This window comes from Miscanthus floridulus, chromosome 10 (genome assembly GCF_019320115.1).
Source record: "Miscanthus floridulus cultivar M001 chromosome 10, ASM1932011v1, whole genome shotgun sequence".
Lineage (NCBI taxonomy): Eukaryota > Viridiplantae > Streptophyta > Magnoliopsida > Poales > Poaceae > Miscanthus > Miscanthus floridulus.
The window spans coordinates 122405261-122416557 of NC_089589.1; the positions used below are offsets into that span (position 1 = coordinate 122405261).

The following is an 11297-nucleotide window of genomic DNA, read 5'->3' on the forward strand; positions in this document are numbered from 1 at the left end:
CGTGGTATGGAGCGATGGAGGGCGGCGTGGTGCACGGCGAAGCGGGCAATGATGGCGGCGGCGTTAGGGTTGCGGCTCGATGGCTGCGAGCTAGGGACGAGGCAAGGTGGCTTCAACAACTTGATGGGAGGCGGCTCAGTCGGCGGCTGCTATTTATGGCCGATAAGCAACGTGGGGCGCAAGGCAAGGCAGACGAGGCGGGCGGCGTCGGACTCCTACGCGGCGGCGGTGCAGAGTCCGGCGTGGACGGGAGAGGAAGACGACACGACGAAGGAGATGATGGCGCTAACACGCGGGCCCCCCTTGCCGGCGACTGCACTCGGGAAGAAGGAAAGCGGCGTGGCGCGAGCTTAACTAGGCTGGCCTACGAGTGGATGCGCGGCCTATGGGGAAGCGACCAGCTAGGCCGAGCGGGAGGGAAAAGATAGAAGCGGGCCGTGGGGTAAGGGAGCAGGCCGACTGGCCCAGAAGGGGAGGACGGAGCGTTTCCTTTTTTTCTAAATTTTAGTTTCAAACCCATTTTCAAACTTAGTTTGAAATAATTTGAACTTTGGTCAAATCCACACAGTACAATAAAGAATGCACAAAAATATTGCTAAACCTTATGATAAATTTTAATTCAATTAAAATTCTTATTTTTCTATGTTTTCATGAGCACAAAATACATAATTAAATCATTTCATCTCTATTTTAAAAAGAGCAATTTTTAGGGTGTTATGAGTTAACTGAAGCTTAGGCTCCTTTTGGAAGCAAGTGAGAGCAAAACCCATGGATGGAAAAACCCTACTAAGAACTAAGATAATAACTAAAATGATATCTCCATAGATTTGCCACCCCGAAAAAGTTCAGGATCCCGGAGGGGTTGAATTTTCCAAATTAGCCCTTACAAGAGAATTACAGGGCAGGAGGTAGCGATGCCAATTGTTCAGGCTGCGTACAACGTACATCATGATCATGCTTCAGGCGTTTGCGCCAGACAACAAGATCATCACAGACTTTGGTTATAATACAACGACTAGAAGAGATTTCATTTCTAAAAACTTCACCATTCCTAGCGTCACACGGTCGCCAAAGAATTGACAGTAGGATAAATCAAAGGCTTAAATTATTCACGGGAGGATCTTATGCAGAGGAGATTGTTGACGAGAAGTTTACGACTGATGCAATGTTTTATATCAAAGGCTTTGGCATTTTTAGCCCTTGGCCTTCTCAAACCCATGATAGCCAGCAATCTAAATGGAGCTATAGCCTCTCAATTACACATGAGAGCAAATAGCTGACCTTCCTGCATTACGTTGGGCGTTTTTCAGCGTAATTTGTTTCTCTCCTGATCTGTAGTCATCCCAAACACATCTACCGAGTTTTTTCAGTGAAGATGGTGTCTCACTTGATTTGCAGTTTTGCACCCAGAAGGCCAGAAATGTCACCCATTACATCTTTCCGTATCCGTGACTGCAAGACGTATTTTACTAGACCTCTATGTTTACGTCTTCTCATTCCCCTCTTCGTGGCTCCGTCGGTCCGACCCCGACCCACGCGGGCACGCGGCCACGCCCATCTCGACTGCCAGCTCGCCTTCTTTTCCATTTTTCTCTCCCAAACGGCGTCCATACGCGCCCCCCAAAATCCTCTCCTAGGGTTTGCCCGCTTCCTTGCCGCGAGATCCAAACCCCAATGGAGGAGACGCTCGCCTCGCTCCGCCGCCCGGTAAGTCTCCGCCGCGCTGGCCGGACCCCGTATTAGCTGCGATTCCTACCACCAGTGTTTGGCTGAATTTTGTTCTGAGGGGTGTGGTTCGTGCTGCAGAAGCGCCGCGGCCGCCCGCCGCGGCCGCGGGAGGAGTACCACCACGCGGACTTCGAGGATGTGGCCGAGGCGGACGGGCTCGCGCCGCCCCAGTCCAAGCGGAAGCGCGCCGCCTCCGCCGCCGCCGCCGCGTCCCTGGAGGACCAGCCACTCATCGGTCAGTGACCCGTCCACCCCCCTCTCTCTCTCTCGCTCGCTCGCTGGCTGTCTCTCCCCCAGTCTGATGAACTGTGTGCGTGGGCTCCGAACTTCTGCTGGGTTTTAGTTTAGCTGCTTGCTGGGTTTGGGAAAGCTGCGCGCCCCTGCTGTTGTGCTCCAGTTTGGTATCGTTGTTGAGCCAGCGCAGCGCAGTGGTTTCTGGTGTGCACGGGAAACTCAGCCTTGTTGCCTCTCGGTGGTGAATGGGTGGTTCATCTGGTTGGGCTGCGCTTGGATTAGTTTAGTTTTTGAACTCTGTGATTATGTGATGCCTAGTTGCTTTTGGGAGATTTTGTTGGGACTTGGGCCAATTTGCTGGATGAAAAAAAAGATTAATCTGTACCATCTCGATTCCAATATATCTTTCCGTAGACACTAACAATCTTGTCAAGTATCCACCTTCATTAGTAAAATTAGAAATTGATGAAAGCCGTTTGAATCTGTGATTCATCTTCCAAAAAAAATGCTTACTGTATGAAGCATATCGGTTCATGGTAGAGAATGGTACCGAGGCTCCCTTGGAAAGCATTAGAGTTAGTATTTATGATGATGTTGGCAATCCCAACCAATATGGTAGCCCTGGACCTAGTTCTGCCATGTCCCGCTTACACATGATAAGCAGGGTAATCTAGTAAGAAGGCTTCAGCTGACCAGTTTACTGGTTACCATTTGAGCGTTTATTAAGGGATATAACTAATTGGAACATGCCTGAACTAAATCTCTTTTAGTAACTATATAATCTTTCACCTGTATGAATTTTTTTAATTCGTACTATCTTGCAACTTGCAGATATTATCAAACATAATGGCAGGCTGATCAGCCATGCTGTCAAAAGGTTGGTTGAGGATTACGAGTCAAAGAAAAATTCGGTGACGTTTCAGATTTTAACAATGCTATTTGAGGTACTAGCACTGCTTTTTTTTTGTGTTTTTGGGTCTTGTTTCTCCTGCTGCATTAGTTGATAAACCTATGATTCTTATTATGGCAGGCTTGTGGTGCCAAGCATGAGATTTATCCTGACTACCTTCGCGAGTCTGATGTGGATGACATTGTGGTGTCTCTTGTTGACCTAGCTAGGAAAGTATCCTTTTGTGACTTGTTCAGAAGAGTGAACAGAGAATCATCGTCTGTAATCTTATTGATTGCCCAATATTCACATTCACCGTATCATGTGTTTTGCCCTCCGCTCAAACTAATATGTATGTTTTCTTTTGAGTGAATTTGCGATACCTTAACTTGAAATTAGGGTCTGGTGGAAGATAATTACAACTCAAAGCATAAGGATCTCAAAAACTTCAAAGAGAACCTGGTTTCTTTTTGGGATAGCTTAGTTCTTGAATGTCAAAATGGCCCATTGTTTGATGACCTCTTGTTCCAAAAAATCAAAGACTATGTGGTTGCTCTGTCATGGTAATTTGGGCTTACTTCCCCCCTCCCCCCCTGCCCCGTTGCACTGTATGCATGTATTTAACATGCTTATTACTTGGTGTATCTTAGTGCTCCTCCAAGGGTATATCGCCAAGTAGCTTCATTGATTGGGCTCCAGCTTGTAACGGCATTCATATCTGTTGCTAAGACTCTGAGCGGACAACGCGAGACCACTCAAAGGCAGCTGAATGCGGAGAAGAAAAAGCAAAGTGATGGACCACTTATTGAATCTCTCAACAATAGATTAGCCCTTACTCATGCAAACATTACATACTTGGAGGAATTGATGCGGAAGATATTCGGCGGGTGAGACCTTGTACAAAACACGCGTAATTGTACTCTACTGTACATATTTGGTTTTTTCTTAGTACATATGAAATTATTTCACACGCACCCAAATAAAGTTGCAAGCATTTGATGTTTCAATATGGTTGTCCTGCTGTATGCTTTGGGAAATTTGTTGTTAGTTGGTGTTGTTTTGTTATCTTCTCTTTGGGCCCTCAGTATACTTGTTGGTGATGTATGTGGGTGTTGCATCGCCTGTCAGGGCTTGAAACCTGATTCTTTTAATATGTATATAATAGGAAGATCTCCTGCTGCTTCATTTCAAAGAAGTATCTGCATTTATGTGGGTGTTGCATCGCCTGTCAGACTTTGTTGTTGTTGTTGTTGTTGTTCGTGTCTGCTGAATTTCTACTTGTCACATGTAGGTTATTCATGCACCGTTATCGTGATGTTGATCCTGAGATCCGGATGTCCTGTATCAGATCTCTTGGTATTTGGGTTGTCTCTTATCCATCACTCTTTTTGCAAGATATATATTTGAAGTATCTTGGGTGGACACTAAATGACAAGGTAACAGATATTAAGTTCTTTTGTTTTTTAGCTTACTAAAGCTTCTATGCGTCTGTGACAATGAAGACTTTATTTTGTGCATTCCATCAATGTAGAATGCTGGAGTTAGGAGGACTTCCATTCTTGCCTTGCAAAGTCTTTATGAAGTGGATGATAACATACCTTCTCTTGGTCTCTTTACTGAGAGGTTTTACACCAGGATGATCCAGCTTGCTGATGATATTGATGTTTCAGTAGCTGTGTCAGCTATAGGGTTGATCAAGCAATTGCTGAGGTGTGTTTTTGCAAGATATACTCTTATCTAGTTTGCTGATTATTTTACCTGCACATTCATAAGCTAGGTGACTAGGTCAAGGTTTGGGATCTACAGTCTTTGATGGTTTGGCTTGCCAATGAATTCTTTGAACCAGTATAGCTCTTTCATGTTCAAATAACAGTTACATGATGCTTATTCAAATCTTTTGAACTCTGCACTAATTTTATCTGTTGAAAATTAAGTTTAAACAATATTTAGGCTCTTTGACTAACCTAATTTTGTTGGTAGAAAATTAAGTCCATACAATACTATATGATCTAGTAATGACTAAGAGGCGCTATTTCTTAAGTCCTTTAATCATCTTACACTAGGTACCATGAGAACAGTGTTTTTGTTCTTAAAACAAATGAAATATATTGTTCTTTCTTTTCCAGGCATCAACTGTTGAGTGATGATGATTTGGGCCCACTATATGATCTTCTTATTGATGAGCCTCCAATGATTAGGCGTGCGATTGGTGAGTTAGTTTATGATCACCTAATAGCACAAAACATCAAGACCTCTCATCCCGGAGCTAGAGGTACTTTCTTCTTCAAGCTTTCTATACCAAAGTAGGGTTCTATCAAACTACTTGGTCAGTTATTAATTATATTCTTATTCCAGATGGGGAAAATGAACCTTCTGAGGTCCATATTGGTCGAATGCTGCAAATCCTTAGGGAATTTTCAGATGACTCAGTCCTCAGTTCATACGTCATTGATGATATTTGGGATGACATGAAGGCGATGAAAGTATGCTCTACAAATTTGATTAACTTTATCCTTGAAAAGAATTATCATGTAAGTCAGTGAGCCGTTTCTGATTCAACTGAAATATTTTGATTTTTAGGATTGGAGGTGTATAGTTTCTGTGCTTCTCGATGAAAATCCTGCAATTGAGCTTACTGACATGGATGGAACAAATCTAGTTCGCATGCTGCATGCCTCTGCAAGGAAGGCTGTTGGGGAAAGAATAGTTCCTGCAGTGGACAACAGAAAGCTGTACTACAATAAAGGCCAAAAGGTGTCTAGTCCATTTCTGTGGTCATTTTCACTTTAATAAATTTGTTAATGATTGGCAGTGTTATCAAGTTGTCCAATTAATCACGATTAGTCGTCCTAGTTGGTATCCTGGACTCGACTAGGGGCTACAACTCGATTAGGCCAATTAGTTTCCTGGTTGACTAGGGGGTGGACAACCAGAAACAGAATGGAATTGCTGGGCAGCGTAGGACATGGGCTGCATCTGTGATGGCTTAGGCCACTTCGGCTCATGTTTTCCAGCCCAATTTGCAACTGTACATACAGCCACCACCCTAAAGTTATCTTCATGCTTGATTTGTACTCTAGAACATATAGTATATGAGTATATATTTGGTATGTTATTAGTCCTGGTATATATAAGGATGCCTAGGGGACAACTAGGACCGACCAGGGACCACTAGTCGCCCTGGCTGATGACTAATCGTGACTAGTTGCCTGGTCGATCCCATGGCGATTAGGATCGACTAGAGGACTTGCTAACACTGATGATTAGTAGTTCTATTCTTGATGGTTTGTGGCATTGCCTCATTAGTGTTTATTCCAGTACCAGCTTGGGAGATATTATAGGTCTTCAAGCATTCCATTCAGAAACTACTTTAATTTTGTTAAATACTGACAATGATTATGTAAGTAATATTAGTTGTATAAGTGAATTTTCTGAACTTCAGGATATCTCTTAGTATTCCTTACCTCTACCTGGTTACTTTTAAGGAGTTCTGGGTAAGCCTGTTTGGGGTGTAACTGTCATCTGTGTTGGGTTTAGGGTTGAATCGGTCTGCTTCTAGGTGCAGATGGGCGGACATGTATGCTGGTTGCAAGAGAGCAGGGTCCCTGTAATTTTGGTTGAGCATGCAACCCATTGGTGTATATTGACAGTTCTGCTACTAACCCACCCCAACCCGTAGTAACCAGCATAAACAGTCTGGTCCGGTTCAGTCTGGGTGGGTTGGGTTTGGGTTAGCTTAACCCTTGAACAGCCCTTGTTACTGCTGTAACTGCTAACAGTCTAACACTAGCTTGTTGGAATGTAATGTATCTGAATAGGTTGGCTTCTCCGGATCAGTTAACTGTTAAACAGTAAACACATTAACTAATTTATTGAATACAAACTTCTTTTCTTCTGATCTTGTGGAAAATTATTTTAGTTAAAGGTATTTAGATCCTACGGATCTGTACTAAATTACTTTCTGTAGTGTCCTTTTCCCTTGCAGGCTGCATCTTATATATGTGTGATTTTCAGATTCTTCCTGATCAACTCCTGGTTAAATATTTTGTTCATGTCATCGATGTTTTTTTTTTTAAAATCGATTTACGCTTGACTTTGTTCAATGTTTTTTATTGCTATTACTCAAACATAAAAGTATTTACAGGAAATATTGGAAAATAGCAGGCGTGAAATAACAAGTGCCTTATTGACAAGGTATCCACAGCTTTTAAGAAAATTCATATCTGACAAAGCTAAGATATCACCCCTAGTTGATATGATGACTCTTTTGAAACTTGAGTTGTATTCATACAAAAGGCAAGAGAAGGTCAGTGTCAAAGCTATATTTTTTTTCCTTCTGTTTAGTGTTTATGCTTTTCTGCTGAACTTGTTGCTAATAATTTCTTGAATTTGTTGGTTCAGCATTTCAAGACAGCCATAGATCTCATCGCAGATGCTTTCTTTAAACATGGTGAGAAGGGCCCACTGAGATCTTGCATCAAGGCAATTATTTTCTGTTGCACCGAGTGCCAGGCTGATCTTAAAGATTATGCTGAAAATAAACTTAAGAATCTTGAAGATGAGTTGGTCTTGAAAGTCAGAACTGCAATCAAGGAAGTAGAGGTACACATTATTCATTCTATTTTTTTTCCTGAACTGAAGTAATGAGGATAATACGATACAATTGTCATTACAGGCAGGTGATGATGAATACTCCCTCTTGGTTAATTTGAAGCGGCTTTATGAACTTCAGCTGTCAAAACCTGTCAAGAATGATAGTTTATTTGAGGATATGTACCGAATCCTCGCTCATCTTAGGGATATGGATAATGAGGTGTGAACACTTTGTTTTTGATGATTAACTCTCATCTCTGCAGAATTGATAGCACATTGAGCTGATGTTTTCATGAAATTTAGGTGAAGAGCTTTCTCCTCCTCAATATGCACCTTCAAGTAGCTTGGTGCCTTCATGCAATTGATGGTGAAAACCCATCTGAAACATGTATTGATGAACTTTTATCAAAGCAAAGCTCACTTTTTGATCAACTCTATTATTATTTAGTGGTACTGCCCACTTATCAGAAAGAGGGGAGGAGCACCACTGTACTTTCATGCAGAGTAAGTCTTGTGATTTCTGAACGTAAAAAATATCAGGAACATGTTGGTATATCTCCATGGTTACATTGGATTGGACTAATTGACTTATTAGTTTGTTTTGTTTTTAGGTCTGCATCATTACTGCAGAGATGTGGTGCTTGTTTAAGAAGTCAAAATATTCTTCGACAAGACTAGAGAGTTTGGGTTATCTCCCACAGCCAGATATGGTTCAGAAGTTCTGGAAACTATGTGAACAACAGCTCAATATATCAGGTCTTGCTACGGGACACACACTCCTGCCTTGAATTGCAAAATAGGGTGTTTGCATGATCTTAGCAGTTTTACTAAGTATGTGTCTTTTATGTTTCTGATTATTTAAATTGATTAAATATCCGTGCTCAGATGAAACAGAAGATGAAGATGCAAATGAAGAATATATTGAAGACACAAACAGGGATGCTGTCATGATTGCAGCTGCAAAGCTAGTGCTCGCTGATACAGTATCAAAGGTTTGTGCTGCATTTTCATCCTGTGATAAAGTTCTCAAGCTTTGTACTTCCAACTACAGTTGTGGCAATTAATCATTATTTGCAAAATATTGGTTGCTTTTAATTGTTCCTTAACCAGTCAAGTAAATTTTCATTGCTCTTCTGTTTGCAGGATTATCTTGGTCCAGAGATTGTTTCTCACTATGTATCTCATGGAGCAAGTACAACAGAGATAATCAAACATCTAATTACTTCTCTAAAGAAAAACACAAACTTTGACATGGGAGCTCTATTTTTTGAGGCGCTGATAAGGGTAAATATATATTGATTATTATTAGTAGCTATGCATGTAAAATACATATCGATAAGTATGCATGAGTGATATTAATTATTTTTAACTTTTTTTTTGCATGAACAACGATATTTGTTCTCCTGCAGTTATGAACTAATCAGCTTGTTCCAAATGTCATATATTTAAAAACAGAGTGTTGTTATTTTATTATTATTAGCCAATCCCCCAAAGAAATATTAAATAATACTGTAACTGCTTTGGAGAGCTCAGTCGATCATGCATCGTCATGGATGTACATCAGTTATCTATAAAACGAGTGAAACTGAAGATGAAGAGCAGCAACTGCTAATCTCATTGAAATATCTATGCTGATTTCCTATGACTATCAGGTCCTTCCTGGCAAAGAAGTGTCACCCCATAATATCTGCAACTAAACTCTAAGTTTATACCAAAGATTTTTTCTAGAATCTCTAGTTTAAGTATACAAGGGATCTGAATTAAAAATTGACACCTTATTCTATTTTACTGGAGAGAGTACTTATGCCTCCTTTAGCTTGTTTTTGTCAGTGTGGTTTTCACTCTTGGTTCATTGTTTTAGATATTTCCTGACTGGAATTTAAGAATATTGCTTCTATAAGTGCACCAATTAATCTTGGTATTTGCATTTGAGTTTGTGTATGAGTAAATATTTCTATATTTTCCATCCATGTAGGCATATGAACGTTACATGGCCCATGTTCACGACGGAGAAAACCAAATCCTGACTGGCAAGTCTTATTCGGAATGTCAAGATCTTGCTAGTCGTCTTGCAGGGTCCTATGTTGGGGCCGCTCGCATTAAAAACAAGTCAGATATCCTGAAGATTATCCAATATGGAGTTTCTTTTGCTTTTGTCGATCTTCCAAATCAATTGTCGTTCCTTGAGGCTGCTCTTCTGCCATTTGTTTCTAAACTTCAGTCGTCAGATATTCCAGATATGTATGTGTTATTGGATTGCATGCTTCTTAGTTCTTTGCTTGCTTCTAATTATTAATTTGAGCTATCACTTTTCTTGTAGTCTGGCAGATGTAGAGAAGAGGACTCAAGATACCAATATGGTTGGAGATCAAGGTGCTTGGCGCCCATTTTTTACATTCGTAGAGCACCTACGTGATAAACATGCGAAGAATGAGGTTTTGCATGGTGTGTTAAACTACTTTCCTTTGTTGACTGTGCTCGTCTTTTTGTCTAGATATTGTACCTGATGCTCTGATTTTTCTCGGTCCATATCCAGAGGAAGAGGAAAAACCTGTGAGGCGGCGGGGCCGTCCGAGAAAGGTTAGAGATGTGCCAGATGTACCAGATCACCAGCGACGTGGGAAGAAACTTTTTAGAGATGATGGGCACAATTCTAGTGGCGAGGAGTCTATCAGTGCATCTGACCATCAGGGTCACGGTGAAGACGACGACAGCGACGGCGATGCAGATCAGCCCTTAATCAACACGATCAGGTCTTCCGCCGCCAAGCTACGATCCTTGAAGGTCTCTCAACAGGGAACAAGCAGCCACAAAGGGGTCCCTGGCCCATCAGGTACATTTCAGGAAATTTCCCTCTTACATTGGATGTCTTGATTCTTGAACTCTTGATGAAGGCGGAGAATAATGAATGTAGGATGTTCTCATTCTGCTTTTGCACATCCTAACCAGAACATATAATTTCAGGAAGCAATAGCTGAGAGGATGCATGCGGTACCGCACATCGCTGGTGATGATTTCCAGACTTTGAACGACAAATTCAAGCAGCACAGTGGGCTGGCACTAACATCAGTCCACGCGGAGCTGCATCTAATTGCTTAGGCGCTGTACATGATTTGCACTTAGGTGCTGACTCCCTTTGTACACGTTAGGTGTCCCGCTAGGTCTTCCCCCCACCCCCTCCCCACCTCTTTTCAGTGTATATTACCAATTTATCTTCATGCGTAAAAATACATATAGAAACAGGTTAGTGGACTCATGTTACGAGCTGTCTTTTACTTGGTGTGTTATCTTGATCTGGCTGAGGGCCTCTTCGGTTATTTCATTTTAAGCATTGAGTTGTTCTCGCCCTGGTGGTATGCTGATTCCATATGCTGTTGATTTACATAGTTTTCTGTTTCGATTTCTTCTTTGTTTGCTGATTCCTGTTGACCAAAAAACATATCTACTTTTTGCTTCAAAAATATATAAAGCCATCTCGTTGGTATCACAGGAAATGCAGATTTGTTATTGCTTATTGGGCTAGTGGTAGCATCGTCAATTGTGATGGCTAGGCTGATTTGTTTGAGCTCCTGTCTGATAAATTCTGTCTGGTAGGAGTACACCAAATAATATTCTGGTAAGATTTTAATGCTAAAATCAACAGACATTTTACATAAATAAAACTTAATATTCCTCTATCCCAAAATAAGGTTTTATTTTGCATTTCGAGGAGTCAACACGTTAGATTTGTAGAAAATACTTTTGTAATTTGTATTTCTAAATAAGTTTACTATAAAAATATATGATATGATTAATCTAATAATACTTATTTATTATCATAAATATTAGTATTTTTTATATATTTGGTTAAATT

General features: G+C 41.0%; 1 protein-coding gene across 1 annotated transcript; it reads left to right on the forward strand.

Annotated features, from left to right (window-relative positions):
- The first annotated feature begins 1549 nt into the window (after positions 1 to 1549).
- On the forward strand, positions 1550 to 10787 carry LOC136487091 (sister-chromatid cohesion protein 3-like). The gene is made up of 22 exons (XM_066484224.1): positions 1550 to 1707; positions 1807 to 1963; positions 2794 to 2906; positions 2993 to 3085; positions 3251 to 3414; positions 3502 to 3738; positions 4143 to 4287; positions 4383 to 4561; positions 4978 to 5123; positions 5207 to 5334; positions 5432 to 5605; positions 6996 to 7157; positions 7253 to 7453; positions 7527 to 7664; positions 7748 to 7948; positions 8056 to 8200; positions 8330 to 8436; positions 8588 to 8728; positions 9420 to 9685; positions 9765 to 9889; positions 9981 to 10277; positions 10409 to 10787. The coding sequence occupies exons 1-22, from the start codon at positions 1675 to 1677 to the stop codon at positions 10420 to 10422; spliced, it is 3366 nt and encodes a 1121-aa protein (XP_066340321.1). The 5' UTR covers positions 1550 to 1674; the 3' UTR covers positions 10423 to 10787.
- Positions 10788 to 11297: the final 510 nt, after the last annotated feature.